Below are 15,492 nucleotides of genomic sequence, written 5' to 3'. Positions count from 1 at the left end.
AGAGAGAGACAGAGGAGAGAGGACAGAGAGAGAGAGACAGAGAGAGAGACAGAGAGAGAGAGACAGAGAGAGAGAGACAAGAGAGAGGAGACAGAGAGAGAGAGACAGAGAGAGAGAGACAGAGAGAGAGAGACAGAGAGAGAGAGACAGAGAGAGAGACAGAGAGAGAGAGACAGAGAGAGAGAGACAGAGAGAGAGAGACAGAGAGAGAGAGACAGAGAGAGAGAGACAGAGAGAGAGAGACAGAGAGAGAGAGAGACAGAGAGAGAGACAGAGAGAGAGACAGAGAGAGAGACAGAGAGAGAGACAGAGAGAGAGACAGAGAGAGAGACAGAGAGAGAGACAGAGAGAGAGAGACAGAGAGAGAGACAGAGAGAGAGACAGAGAGAGAGACAGAGAGAGAGACAGAGAGAGAGACAGAGAGAGAGACAGAGAGAGAGACAGAGAGAGAGACAGAGAGAGAGACAGAGAGAGAGACAGAGAGAGAGACAGAGAGAGAGACAGAGAGAGAGACAGAGACAGAGACAGAGACAGAGAGACAGAGACAGAGACAGAGACAGAGACAGAGACAGAGAGAGAGACAGAGAGAGAGACAGGAGAGAGAGACAGAGAGAGAGACAGAGAGAGAGACAGAGAGAGAGACAGAGAGAGAGACAGACAGAGACAGAGACAGAGACAGAGACAGAGACAGAGACAGAGACAGAGAGAGAGAGAGAGAGAGAGAGAGAGAGAGAGAGAGAGAGAGAGAGAGAGAGAGAGAGAGAGAGAGAGAGAGAGAGAGAGAGAGAGAAGAGAGAGAGAGAGAGAGAGAGAGAGAGAGAGAGAGAGAAGAGAGACAGAGAGAGAGAGAGAGAGAGAGAGAGAGAGAGAGAGAGAGAGAGAGAGAGAGAGAGAGAGAGAGAGAGAGATAGAGAGAGAGAGAGAGAGAGAGAGAGAGAGAGAGACAGACAGAGACGAGAGAAAGAGTGAGAGGTAAAGAAGCAGAACACAGGAAAGCACCATGGCAACACAATGCACCTTAAATTAATGGTTACTTTTCTAAGGGATATTTGAACAGGCGGCGAGGTGACAACAGCTTTAGGATGGCAATAAACAAAATCAGCTGAAGCGACGTGTTACGAAGGTTGTATAGTTTATATGTCACTTCTCTGCGGTTGACGTCACAGTACAAGAATTAGCAGAGAAGTAGTGTTCTTTGTCCATCCGGGAACGGGTACGAGGGAGCACGGTGTGGGATAAAAGGAGGTGACGAGTGCAGGGTCGGCCTCTTTTGTCTTTGTGCGGAGAGTTGAGTGAGAGTGCCCACCCACCCACCCCAGTAATCATCATGTAATTTCAAATATCATCGCTTTGATTATTCTAGTGATTTGATTATTCTAGAGTGTGCGGATGCATAATGGTCGGGCGTGGTTTTCTGGTTGTACGTAGCTGGAGTTTTTTAGACTAGGCAATGGTTCTGTATAGTCATGACCACGGAATTGTGTGCAAAGACAATAAGTTGGGGCGCTGTGCTGTGGTGGCCCCCTCTCTTTTGTGCTGTGGTGGCCCCCACTGGCAATGCTCACGTGTTCAATAGTGGTGTACACGTATGAGTGAGTGTGCGGATGTGTGCGCAACGAGCGAGTGCAGGGTGGACAGAGAATATATTATTATTGTTCTTCACATTACATTTCCATCACAGTTATATCTCTGTCCAGCACCACTTTCCCTAGAATTTGTTCGTGACATCTCAATAAAACTTTTGTAACATGCCGCTTCAGCTGATTCTGTTTATAAGGGATATCAATTATTTTACCCTTGGTGTCATCAAGCCCTACATGAAGCTCACACATGACAGTTGTTCTCGAAAGAAACTAGATGTATGGTACTAGGGTTTCCCGCAAGGCTGCCTCCAGCTCACCTCGGTGTGACCGTTGAGTGCTGCCAGATGAACACAGGCATTGCCCTCATTGTCCGTCGTCAACATCAGTATCTCCATGGATATGCTGTCACCTGCAGACACTGGGCATGACCCAAAAACATGGACAACCGGGTGTTGCATGCTCCACACAGAGAGAGAGTTGAAAAGTCTCAAAACATGGTAGAGTAAAATCTGTCAAGGCATATACAGTCGACTCCTGATATAACGAACACTATTGTGTAGGAGAATTAGTTCTCTACAGCCGGAGTTGTAAATCTTTCTAGCCGAAATGCACTCACACTATACAAGCAACACAATCCAGTCGTCATGACTGGCATGTAGCCAGTGGCAGCATGATTGCACTTAGTGTACATGCAGCCCTACGAGATATGGTTCATTATAAACGGAAACTGTTCACTAAAAAGGGTTCAAGCAGGGACCTGAACATTGGTTCGCTATGTCACGAAATTCACTATATGCGAGTTCGTTATAAGTGGAGTCGACTGCAGACAAATACGATAATTATTATGATGAAATAACACTGTGCTAAGACAAGTGTGCATGAACACAAGTACATCCTATTTACCTGCCCTACAATTCTAGTACAAGTTTTAAAAGGGTCTGCATCCATTGCATAGTTTGCCTTCAGGCTAGATAACGATATGGACGAATCATAGAATGTGCACCTCATAGTTCATTTCTGCATTTGCATGTTTCTCTATGCGAGCGCACAGCATCGGCTGTGAGTGAGCGTTTCATCAAGTCATTATTGATCAAGTCATTCTAGGGGGAGGGGTGGGGTTGGAGAGGGGGGGGGGGGGTATTCCCTAAGCAGGCAACTCTTACCCCTGTCAACAAAGAGTTTGAGAATGTTCTCATGGCCTTCCAGTGCCGCAAGGTGGAACGGGGTTTCTTGGTTGACGTTGCGCAGCATAAGGTTCACATTCTGATTCAACTGCACAGGTGGCAACAAACAAACCACAGGAGAACATATTTCTGAACACCCATCATGGGTATACAGCGGTACACATTCTTAGCATACATAATACCGCTCCACCCCCTACCCAACCCCCCCCCCCCACCCCCACCCTCCCTCCACCCCTCCCCCACCCCTCTCCCAAAACATACAATTTATACACTGCATACAGTGTGTATCTCCATTATCCCAGGCTTATATTTTTTAATCCATCTGGTACATGTAGTACATTGGTTAATTTTGTTGTTATACCAGTATAGCACAAAGTTTCCCACCAGATACCATGAATGGCAGTTTTGTACTTCCTGGTACAGTCAACTTCGCTAATAACGACTGCGGATATAACTACAATTCGCGAATAACGACATAATTTTCATGCCCAGAGCAAAGTCCCATCCAACTGCGACACTTCGGGTATAACGACCCTCGCGAATAAGGAGACTTTTCTGATGCCCTGCCGAGTGTCGTTATAAGCGAAGTTGACAGTATATTGGGATCACGGACTTGTGCCACAATGTGTGTACTATGTGATATTGTGTGACATCAAACATGCATGGACATGATCCATGTAGTTCTCCATTATCAGCCCGGCGCTTATATTGGAGACTGGGCTTGTATATCTTCGAAGCCCTCTTTGAGTGTGCTTATAATAGACATTGGGCTTCTCCAAGAGACTGGGCTTGTAATAGAGATAATGCGGTACCATCAAAACCTTGTCAAGTCGTCTCCCTTGCAGACGCACGGTCACCATACCACACCCAACTAGATCCAAGCATAACCAGCGGACAAACACGCACATACCCAGACCCTAGCCACCACAGTTTGCGAAGGCACATGTTAATTAACATGTACTTGTACATTACCAGTAGCTGCGTTGTCTCCACACTTCCAGAGACACAGCTGTGATGAAGCGGGGACATGTGGTTATTGTCACATGCGTTCACACATTTCTCTCCCTCCTTTAACAGGCACTGCATATGTGTAACAACAGCACACAAACACATGAATACAATAAGCAGTAAGAAGCATTGATAAGATTCAATGGTGATTCAACACCCAATACCATACGATAGTGCTGCTCAATGAAATCCGATGGCACAAATCATCAAGTTTGCACCCTGTAGCAGTTCACATCACAGTGTTCGCAGGTCTAGGGCTGGTGTGGTATTCACCGGCCTTAATCGGATTTCATTGAGTAGCACCGTAGTACGGTAAACCTGTGATTTGCCGGACCCTGTACCGAGTGGAGTCGTGTACTGACCGGAAAACATGTTCATGCACCAAAGTGCTGTGGATCGAATGTGCATCCCTGGATCGAGAGGGAATCTGTCATATCAGGGCAGTTTCCTCTACAGCAAGTGATTCCGGTTAGGGTAAGTTTTACTGTGCATCATCAACAAGCTTGCTTTTTCTTTTTTTTCTTTTTGACTAGGGCTGAAGCAATATGCAAAAACTACTTAACGATAACACCGTTAGCCTAACGACCGATATATCGATATAACGATATTTCAATCCAGCATTCGGCAGTTGTAGCCGAGCGTAGCTGTAATGGAACAGCAGTCCACACACTGGGCCAGTGTACCCACTAACTGTCAACTACCAGTTTACAATGTAGTGCAGCTCTACTAAACGTGCCACACGCCAGTGAACAGCGCGGCCATAACCCGGTACACCATGCACGCAGCACTAACAGTAAGGTTACATGCATTCTAACAAATGTCCAATGTACTGAGGAGCAACCTTGCCCCTAGACATTTGCCATGCCAACCATGCTGTTACTAGTACTTCCTCCGTTAGTAAAAACTTCGTGATGGATTTTTGAGGGACTGGTCTGCGCACAAACTGGCGTGAAATGAGTCGCGATCACTTTCTCGGCCCTGCCATGACGAGATACGATGCAAGGAAAGTGATTTTTCACAAGAAACCGAGCGGAATCGATGGTTGCGCTGTTGCAACATAGGTGATGGCAGCCATGGCGAGCGAAACTGAAATACCATTTTTTCGGAGGGCATAATGCGCTGCTTGGCCTGTCCAGCACTGAGTTTGAGAGTCACAGAGAGCGATATAACGTAGTAGCGATCCCGCACAATGTGCGAGTGAACACACAGCTGCTCCGAATGCATGGTGCTATCAAGTGATTCTGAATTCAAGTTCTTGTTCAACATGCGCAAAGCCCAGATTTGATTGCTGATCATGCATTCTTTAGAAGTCTGCAGTCCGACGTGAGTCTCGTGGCTAAGGAAGCTCGACGGGACTTGCTAGCCGCTGCCGTTCATTACTTGACAGGAGCAGCCATCCGAGGGATGGAATCAGTTAAGCTGTGCCTTTACTCCTCGTATCGCGGCGTTCTGAAGAGTGGAGATGAAGCCAGCGAGTCAGGAAATATATTTTATGACTCCCTGGTGGAAACGAGTAATCGCCACTGCAGCCGATCACGCAGCTTGAAAGCCAACTTGAACGATGGCGGCATCACCAATGTTCAGTGGAGTATGATCAAAGAAGCCAAGCCAAGGCTGATAATAGCTGAACAACGACTCCAGAGAGATGACGACTCGTGTGCAGCAAATGACGACACTGACGCAGGGTCAAAGATGTGTTGAGCGAAAGCGACGCAAACTGAACTCTGTTCATTCCGCCAACAGTTTCTCTTGTAAAGGCGCTGTACATAGGCTGAACTACATTCGCCCATTGATTTCCAGTTGATAGAAACTGTTCTTGACGTTTTCATATTCATCAAAATCCATCGCGAAGTTTTTTGTTAACGGAGGAAGTACCTATCACTCCGACCTTCACCTTTAAAACTTAATTTAAAATGGATGTCCTTCCTGTCAATTAAGGACAAATGACATCATACTGACATCATACTGACGTCATAATGCAATTCCTCACCTGCACAACTTGGCAGTGACCTCGACGTGCTGCAACGTGCATGGGCAGCAGACCATACACATCAGCCAGTAGTAAGTCTGCACCTCTGTGCAGCAGGACTGTCACAGCACTAGCGTGATTGTACTTGCTCGCCAAGTACAATGGCGTTCGGCTCTCATCTCCCTGTACATCGACAACTACATAATCAAAATGCAAACACTACTCATATCAGGTGCGCAAAGTTGAACTCAGATGGTGAGCCAATTTAATTATGGTAAATTATGGTCGTACAGACTGACTGTATATGATCTGGTTACGTTGGTGGACAGTTAGTCATAACTCGTACCATTTTGTCCTTCTCCTTTTTTACTACTCACATCACTCAAACATTTCTCACTCTACAATCTATGGCTACCGTGACCTATACACTTCACATGGATAACACAACTTAGCACCAGTATCTTGGCATAAAACCACGGTCAGCACCAATGAAACAGCACAAACAGAGATGAGGAGTTGGGGAGGCTATAGACAGACCACCAACAAACAAGCCGAAAGAAAGAGTAGAGCAGAGCAGAGGCACATGAAATCAGCAAGAGGAGCAAGACATTGTTCCACACTTACCAGCGCCGTGGTCTAGGAGCAAGTTGATTATGTGCACATAGCCGTAACGTGCGGCATGATGCAGAGGAGCATAGCTGTGAACGTCCAAACTGTTGATCACATCATGCAACCTTCTTATACTGCCACCGCCTGAATCGGTTAAATCCGTGCCTCCGCCGCCACCACCATGTGTTAACACTGAGCGAAGGAACTCCACCTTGCCATCTCGAGATGCCTGCACACCATGACAGGAAAATTCAGAGAGTGTCAGCAGCATGAACCATGCACCATTTATTGAAGTGCTTTCTTGCTATAGTATCACATGGGTTGCTTACCAAAATCTCTTCTTTCTTTTTTCACTTCTGCAGCATGTTTGTAACGCCGCACACCTACACTTGCTTTGTGATAGACTGTTCACAAAACGCCACTGTATCATATGCACAGTTCAATCAGAGTATTGGTACGCGGCAATACACTGTATATCCGCTCCGATCTACTGAAGTACACATTTAGGACACACACACACACACACCAATACCAGTCCACAGGCAACAAGGCCACACAGCAACAGGTATCAATGGAGTGTCGGACAGTAACAGCCAACTGTGCAGTATTCACTGAGTGCTTTTCATTGCTAATACTTTGTCATGTTGTGTGTTACCAGTGTCTGTTTTCAGTCAACAGACGTTGGTAACCCAGTCTGTACCACCCCGTGTCAAACGGTATACGAAGTACAGGCTACGGCAAGATGACATTTTCTAGAAGCTATAGATAGAGTTTGTTGCATTGTTGAACAGCCGAATGGTACATGTACGTTCACAACTCCATTGATAGCTATACAGAGGGAGAATACAATCTGAGTTCCTGACCCTGTGTTTAGTACACAGCAAGATTACATATTCTAGTTGCTAGGCCGTATAGAGCCTGAGTTACTGACCTGATGTATAGCTGAGTCTCTCTTGCTTGTATTCTGGGGTGGAACATCACGGAGTGACATTGCAGCACCGTTTGTACCTGCAGCGCTCACATTCTGTGAGAGGTACGACACTGCAATGCGACTGTCGTCAACGTTAGCACGATCAGAATCGCCCAAAGGTGGGCTACCGGGATTGGCTACTCGTCTGCGTACAAACGAGCCCTTGCCGTTCGCCTGATGGTGCCCAGAAAAGTCCGTGGCAGTGAATGAAGTTTCATCAACCGATGCCAATCGAACATCACCTAACACACAGGCAAGAAACACAACACAAGAAATAGCCGGAAAAGTTTTTTAATAACGATTTCTTGCATGCCGCCTTTCAGAAGAGCACTGTTCATGCTTCGTGAGTGATAGTCCACACTTCTATTCAACGGGGGCTTGTCTAACTTCAGACGATGGTTGCGGGGGGGGGGGGGGGGACGGGGAGGGTAGTATTCAAGAGGGGTTCTATTCGAGAGGGGCTTCTGATCTAGCGAGTGCAGTATGTTCCACATTTCATGTTACTGGAACTCTCAGTTATCAAAAACAGGACCTCCGACCTTGTGTCATACCAAATCGGACTACCATTGTATGAATTCTACAAATCAACTACTTGGCAAGAAGAGAAGAAAAAGTACTGCTGTCATTGTACTTCGAAGTAGCATTAGAAAACGCTTGCAAAAACTTCAAGGCCACCTGACTGTTTTCAGTGTCCACTCGATCCGTTAGACCGTACTTTGTTGGTGCTAAATGTGCACCCTGTACGAGGAAGGGTAACCCTAGTTTCAAATACCACTTCCAATACCTTTATAGTCCCATGGAATCATTATCTTCCGACACAATGTTTTCAATCAGTGTTTAGTACTCTCAGTCTGTCCTTCAAGGAAATCGCGATTCCACGGATGCAGCAAATTGGCGATTTCGGCCCAAATCCGCGATTTTCTGCAAAATCCCCCGTTTCTCGCGTTCTTTGTTTTTTTTCTACATTTTCTGCAGTTTTCATGCAGTCTTGTTCATGATTCTGTACGTTATTTTCACAGTACGACTCGTACTAGTCGCGAGTAGATCTACCGCGCAAATAGCGATTCCAATGGATGCAACAAATTTTGTGATTTTGGCCCTAGTCCGCTATGAATTCCGTGAATTCCTGGCAAGTTCCGCATCTTTTCCGCTATACCTAGGAACACATTGATACATGTCTACACGTATGCAGTTAGTGCATCCGCACTTTTCGCCGCATGTTTTTGCTGCTTTCTGCCGCAATTTCTTGCTCGAGCTTTCAAGAATATTGCCGCAACTTCTAGCAGGGACAGCTCTGTGGTGTCGGAGGGCATTTTACAGTAGCACGGTCAGCCAAATAAAGTAAACTTTTAAAAGTAATCATGGGGTGGGTGAATATGCATATAATTTTTCCAAATCAGTGCATTTGGGGTCAATACCATAGTTGTGTGTGTGTGTGTGTGAGTGTGTGTGTGCGTGTGTGTGGTGTGTGTGTGTGTTTGTTTGTGTGTGTGTTGCCAACCTATCGGAAGACTGCCTTCTTGGCAAAGCATTTGGAAGTTGGACTAGCAGTTTCGGCTCCACAATCCAGTGTGTTGTTACTACATTTTTTTGTATAGCTTTCATGGCCGAGGTTGTTGGTATTTCTGTTGGCCCTCGGTTCCCAGTACTCAGTAGCCGAAGCTGGTTCGTAAAGTAATTCCAATTTCACTTCAAGGTACCAGTGCATCTAGTGTCTGCTTCTATCAAAGCAACACGCTGTCTATATTGGTTACCCCAGCAAGTGTAGGGTGCCGATAGGTAACTGTCTTGGCCGTCCTATTCCGATATATTGCGTGTGGCGTAGACCAGGTGTGCATTGGGAGGGGGGGGGGCGATTCACATGGCTTCGCCAGTTGTGTGGATAAGACAGTTATCTGGCACTTGCCTTGATCTGTTTTATTCAGAATCAGATCCGCTATCGTTGCTATAAAGAGGAAATCTGTGGGTTCACTTCCAGAGCATTTGCAGTTTGCGTGCTTCTTTGGCAACGGGCGTATACATGGTACATGGTGGGTGTCATGTGGGGGGGGGGGGGGGTGCCAATCTTTCTGAGGAGCCATTAATTTTCGTAATGTGCGATCCACAACAGTATTATGTACATGCAGAGATGCACCATCCACCCGTACTCATGTATGTATTGTCATATCCTGTACATGCCGTGCTGCAGTGCATGACACAGCATAATGAGATTACATTAGTAAGCCATGGGGAATTATTAATTTTGCTCATGCTGCGGGAAGTATCCACCATTGTGGCTAGCAGATGCCCAAGCCTGCCCACCACTTCACTCTATGTATGTACATCACAGCACATGCACAGAGAGAAGTGACCACTTGAGTAAGTCACATGCTTTTAATTGATTGCTGGAGGCTGTGCCGTGTCATACTAAATGTTTTCAGGGAGCCTGTCCTCCTAGATCCTTTGGGCCAGGGCCTATGATAGCGAGGATCTAGGAGTGACCAGCCAGTCTCCTCCATGTATCACGCTGAAACCAAACATGTGAAGAGAAACTTGGCTGATCACTTCAAAAACTCATCTTGGCATCTATCAGTAGCTTGAGCCCGTTTTAGGGACAGAGTTATTATGATCTTCAGTGGACTGCATTTTCCGCCTCTACTTGTTGCCTCAAGGGGGAAATAAGCCAAACATCGTCAAATGACGCTATAAATGGAGGCACAGTTATAAACTGAGTGGACGTCTCAGCAGTACCTTGAGAAATTAAAATTGTTAGAGGACATTGCACAAGCTCCATTCATTTCCAGGACTCCATACGTACCTCCTTTACTAGGCGGGGCAGTGGCTGGACCTGAGACTGAGTGCATCAGCTCAACCGTGCTAATATCTCTCTGCAAGACAGCGCGACGGCCTGCGGCAGTGTTACCAACAGCATTTCCAGTTTGTATTTGACGCTGTTCTGCGCCATCGCGCCGGATAGCCACTTTCGGCGAGGAAGCGGCTAAAACTCCGGGAGAGTAGCGGCTTGCGCCCCCGCCTCGGACGCGACGCGACATCCTTCTCGATAATTCAAATACCGGCCAAACACACTAGCGCCCGGACAGCTTCATTGCAACAAAGGCCTTGAAAGGTATTCTACAATCTGAAATTATCCAAGAGAAAGTTTCTTTTTGATAGCAATTATTATAAAAATGTTAGGGGACGTAAATAATAATTATTCGCATCTGCGTGCGATTACAAATACAAGGTGTGTCCATCACCGACGACATCTCGAACTCGAACCGAGCGTGCGGAATCTACGCCCGGCCGTGCCCAGATGGATGGGGATGATGGTGACTAGCGCAGACAGACTGCACCTAGCGGCAGTGGCCAGTGCACTGCACAGTCATGTACTGTAGCACTCTACTCTCTAGCTCTGTCGACTCCAAAATAAAATGTGTGCTACAATTGTACAAACGAAACCCTGATCACTTCACTGTCTTCAGTTCAGCTCAGCGTTCAAGGCGATATCGCTACCGGTACTTTATCAGTACTAGTAGTATTACTATGGCTAGGCTAGCGCTAGATAGCCCTCTCCATTTCATTGGTCTACACAGACTGTCAGTAAACAGGGGCTAGCGATAGGCCCTACACTACAGGATCTCCAGCACTTGATGATTGACGGCTGCCACGGCCGTAGATCAACCGTGCAAGGCACGGTGCACATGGTGCAAGGCACGGACATCGGTGATCATGGTGATGGTGTTCTCCCTCTTTTACCACCTGCGCCACAGACTCAGTCGGTACGGGGTCCATCCCATCATTCCCATGCCATGGGTATGGGTGATGTTTTGATAAACAAAATAATTACATGTACTTACAAGTTACATTCATTGTACTCAGTGATATGTATACAGTCAGTAGATATACATGGCGGACGACAAAAGACAGTAAGTGTGCGCAATGCAAGAATGTGAAAGATACATTATCATGCATGATTATCGATTGTACGTGTAAATATAAATACCGGGAATAATTATTTTTTAAATAAAAGGGGGTTTGTCTTACTTCGAAGTAATTAAATAATATTTGCATGTACAACCGACAAGGAGAAATGAGTGAAAGAGTGGGTATGCAACAGCTCAGCAGATAACACGCAGGAAATGTGTGTACGAAGGTGTATACCACGATCATTGTGTGTACCATCCTGTACAGACACAGCAAGATTTAGCAGTTTCACTGTGAGGGTGATAGCGCCTTCAATGGCCATCCGAAGGAGGTATTGATCTCCGGGCGCCGTTCTCGAATCTCGATGGACTCCCTAATTATTATTCTGTTCATCCGTGTTTCCACGACCAGTACTTGGGCCTCAATGAAAATTACATCTGTGCTCTTGATGGCTCCGTTGGCTGCTCTTCATTTTTGTGGTTCGCCAATGCATTCGCCGACCGCGGTTGGCTGCTTCTTTGAGTACGCCAGTTGATCTTTTCATAGTCTACAGGGCTACCACGCATTGTTTACCACGCATTGTTTCTACCTCAGTCGCATATCACGTAGTTCCCGGGCCTAACATTGCTCAACTGAATAGTTGCTTTGTCGACTGCACTGTGCTCATTCCTACTACCTAACTACGAAATTGGAAGAAGAAAGGAGCTAAAACAATTCAGATTAGAATGAAGTTGATTGTTCCAACTAGGAACACAGAGTACACAAACCGTACGCGATGGAGGCAGGAGCAAATTTTGGAGCTCCTGCTCCATCCATGTTTTCTTTCAAAGTATCGAAAGATTGGCCTTCTGACCATAAGTTTATACTGCAGGAACTGTCTGGCAATTCCTTAAACGTGAAAGAGTCTGTCAAGCAGATTGATCTGCATGGGAAACCTGGTTGGTGCCAAGTCACACTTTCAAGTAGAGCTCAGCGCGAGACGGTTTTGAGCAAGGGACTTTGCATACGAGGTGAGCAGTTGGAACTGCATCTCCCCGACGAGGGCTCCACTCAGCTCCATGTGTTTGGTTGCCCTGTCGGAATGCCTGATGGCCCACTTTCGGCATCTTTGTCGGTTTTCGGCAAGCTCATTGGTCCGCCATCACACGGCAAGATCAGCTTCGAAGGCACGTCCTTCAAGACAGGAATCAGGTACGTTAATATCGTACTGTCTAAACCCGTACCGTCGTGTGTGACAGTTGGGAAGAGAAAGTTGCGGGTGTGGCACAGGGGGCAGACCCAGACGTGCTGGCGCTGTGGCACAACGGGTCATGAAGCACGAGAGTGTAAAGTAAGGGCGGGCAGAGAGCCTGAAAGTTCAAGTCGTACTAACAGTAACTCTAGTTCTGAACCTTCAGATTCTGTACCTCAGTTGACCTGCGAACGTGGGAGTACCCGTACGAATTGCGTAGGTTCGAACTCTGAAGTGAACTCCAACACATCCCAGCACGGTGACACTAGGGAGGTTTAGTTCCCACGTAACGGAAACGCGTACGTGGGTGATCCACGTAAAGTGGATGAAGGGCACCCACGTTGCAATGTTGTGTTTAGTCACACGGAACAAACAAAAGCATGAAGCGAAAGGCCAAAACCTGGTCAAAGACGAAGCTACCCCGGCCTAAGAAGCCCATCCAATATTTTGATTTCGTGCTTCGGAAACTTCTTCAGCTGAGCACCCTCACAGCTCGCACAATGCGCTCCATTCTGATTTTCACCCACGTTCTGGCGGAACGTGGGTGAGCCTCCATACACGGTATGTCGTGAATCAGAAAACGTCTGTACGTGGGTCACTGAGTATCACGTGGTACACCCACGTAAAGTACCCACGGATTACGTGGGACTAAACCTCCCTAGTGTATCTAGCATACCCACTACACGCACAAAAGCACAGCAACCTACATCTACGCTGAGTATGGCCAGTGCTACTGCGGCCAGTGCGGGCCCAAGCACGGAGGACGTCATCCAGGTACCTGAGGCAGTGACAGTACGAGCTTCAGAACACCATGCCACAGCCGTACCAGTCCCACCTGCCGCGGGACACGTAACTGAACCCGGTGGTAAAGGAGACAACACAACTCCCCAGAAACCTTTTGTGGCTGCATCTTCTAACGACCACGAGCAACACAACAATAGCCTTGCGTCCAATACAAATGCAGTACATGTAACCGGTACTGAAGCAGCTGTAACTTCCACTCCAGCTCCTGGATCTTCTGTCCCTACCCCGGTGCAAGATTGGCACGTCGCAGGTGGAAAGTGTTCTACTTTTTCTCCAATAATCTTGCAACAAACCGCCTCCGCTTTTCCCTCTGTCGCGAACCGCTTTAGTGCGCTGGAGCACTCCATGGAGAGGAAGCGTAAGCGAGGAGCCAGGAGTGACGCATCATCCAGTGCCGACTTGTCCGCGAAGGCTGTCTGCCCGACCACCAAGACAGACGACTTCTATGGTACCGGGTCGGACTGGGAGGAAGAGTGTGAGGGTGACGACGGCCGCGGTAGGAGCCGTCATGAAGTGGTGCAGTGAACTGCACCTTGAAATAGTATGCTTGAACTGCCTGTGTATTTTTTGTTTTAGGTTTTGGATTAGTTTCTAGATGTAGTTCTTCCTTATAGATCTATTAAATGAATCCACAATTACATAGAGCTACTGCCGGTCGACAGAAGTCTTGTAAACTTGCTTTTCTGAATGTATGCAGCCTTAGAAAGAAGTTAGGCGAAATCCAAAACTTCATAAACTACCACAATCTTCTGCATTGCTGAAACTTGGCTTGATTGTTCGATTTCTGACTCATCCATTCATATACCTCATTATAGACTCTTTAGGCGCGATCGCGGGCACAGACCTGGTGGCGGTATAGCTGTATACAGTCGAGATACCCTGGCTGTTTCCAGACACGCTGAATTCGAGAGTGACACAATCGAAAATCTGATACTCACTTTAAAGACAGAATCCGGTGAACCCATCACCCTCGCTACGTTCTACCTTCCGCCTTCCACTACTGCTGCAGTATGGCAAGACCTAGAAATCAGTCTGAACAATCTAACCTTGCGACGAAACAACCGCGTGGTCGCCATTGGTGACTTCAATGTGGACATGTGCTCGGGACACAGCCGGATGCACACCATGCTCCAGCGGTTTGATCTGGAAAACCACATCCGGACACCGACAAGAGTAACGGCATCAACTTCCACCCTAATAGATCTGCTCCTCGCCCCTAACTCTCTAGTTGGAACATGCACGGTCATCAAGTGTGACATCAGCGACCACTACGCATTTGTGGCCAACATTATCGTCGCCACCCGGCAGTCCGAACGAGTCGCATCTCGAAAGAGGCGAGTGTGGAGGATAAACTGGGAGCATTTTAACGCTGACTTGCAGGACTGCAATCTTGAGATTTTCAGCAAGTCGAATGATGTTGATGCAATGATAAGTGAATGGTACGCAAAGGTTTTTACTGCTCTAGATCGTCACGCCCCCTTACAACCTCCTCGTAAGCCGAGGCGCCGACCTTGCCCATGGTTGTGTCCTGAACTTGTATCTGCTGTGCGTCAACGAAACAAGGCCCACCGACTTCTTTCACGCTCTCCAAACGATGTCCGCCTGCGAGAGCAACACCGCACTCTCCGCGCAGCCGCGCGCAAGCTAGATCGGAGGCTAAGGGATCAGTATTTTCAAGCTCGCCTACAGTCGGCCGGAAAGGATGGACGGAAGCTCTGGAATACGATAAACGTGGTGACTGGACGAGCGAAAAGTTCAAGCCCACCACAAGTACCTGTTGGAATCCTCTCCCGAACTTTTGGCGAAGTTGTACATGACCCTGGACGACCAGACGCGCTGTGCGCCAACGCACCAGCCAAACGTGAAGCACCAGCATTCACGGAATTTGCGCCTGTTTCGACGGAGGACATAACGGCCCTTCTCCAGTCCGTTGACGCGTCAAAAGCAACTGGACATGATGACTTGCCGGGTATTGTCCTGAGAAACTCGGCATCAATACTGGCTCCCTCGCTCAGCATGATTTTCAATACTTCGTTATGTCAGGGGTGTGTTCCCCGTCAGTTTAAAATTGCTATAAATGTGTCGCCGCTATTCAAAGGTGGCGGCCTTGACCCTTGTCAGCCTACTGCGTATCGACCTATTTCTCTACTACCAGTCGTTTCTCGCCTCCTCGAGAAGATCGTCAAAGCTCAGCTTACATCCTTTCTGACCGATCACAGTATTCTCCCTGA

The 15,492-nt window shown here is 47.4% G+C and overlaps 1 protein-coding gene across 1 annotated transcript in view; it reads right to left on the bottom strand.

Moving 5' to 3' along the window:
• Positions 1-10,618, bottom strand: part of LOC135812885 (transient receptor potential cation channel subfamily A member 1-like) — a 39,995-nt gene extending 29,377 nt beyond the window's left edge. Inside the window, exons 1-7 of the mRNA XM_065326104.1 lie at positions 10,121-10,618; positions 7,285-7,565; positions 6,369-6,582; positions 5,766-5,941; positions 3,740-3,847; positions 2,747-2,855; positions 1,901-2,001 (exon numbers count right to left, since the gene is read on the bottom strand). Coding sequence (XP_065182176.1) covers positions 1,901-2,001; positions 2,747-2,855; positions 3,740-3,847; positions 5,766-5,941; positions 6,369-6,582; positions 7,285-7,565; positions 10,121-10,355 — 1,224 coding nt within the window. The 5' untranslated portion in view covers positions 10,356-10,618. The remainder of the gene's footprint in view (positions 1-1,900; positions 2,002-2,746; positions 2,856-3,739; positions 3,848-5,765; positions 5,942-6,368; positions 6,583-7,284; positions 7,566-10,120) is intronic.
• Positions 10,619-15,492: the final 4,874 nt, after the last annotated feature.

This window comes from Sycon ciliatum, chromosome 3 (genome assembly GCF_964019385.1).
Source record: "Sycon ciliatum chromosome 3, ocSycCili1.1, whole genome shotgun sequence".
In the NCBI taxonomy this organism is placed as follows: Eukaryota; Metazoa; Porifera; class Calcarea; order Leucosolenida; family Sycettidae; genus Sycon; species Sycon ciliatum.
This window is presented reverse-complemented; position numbering and strand designations above follow the sequence as displayed.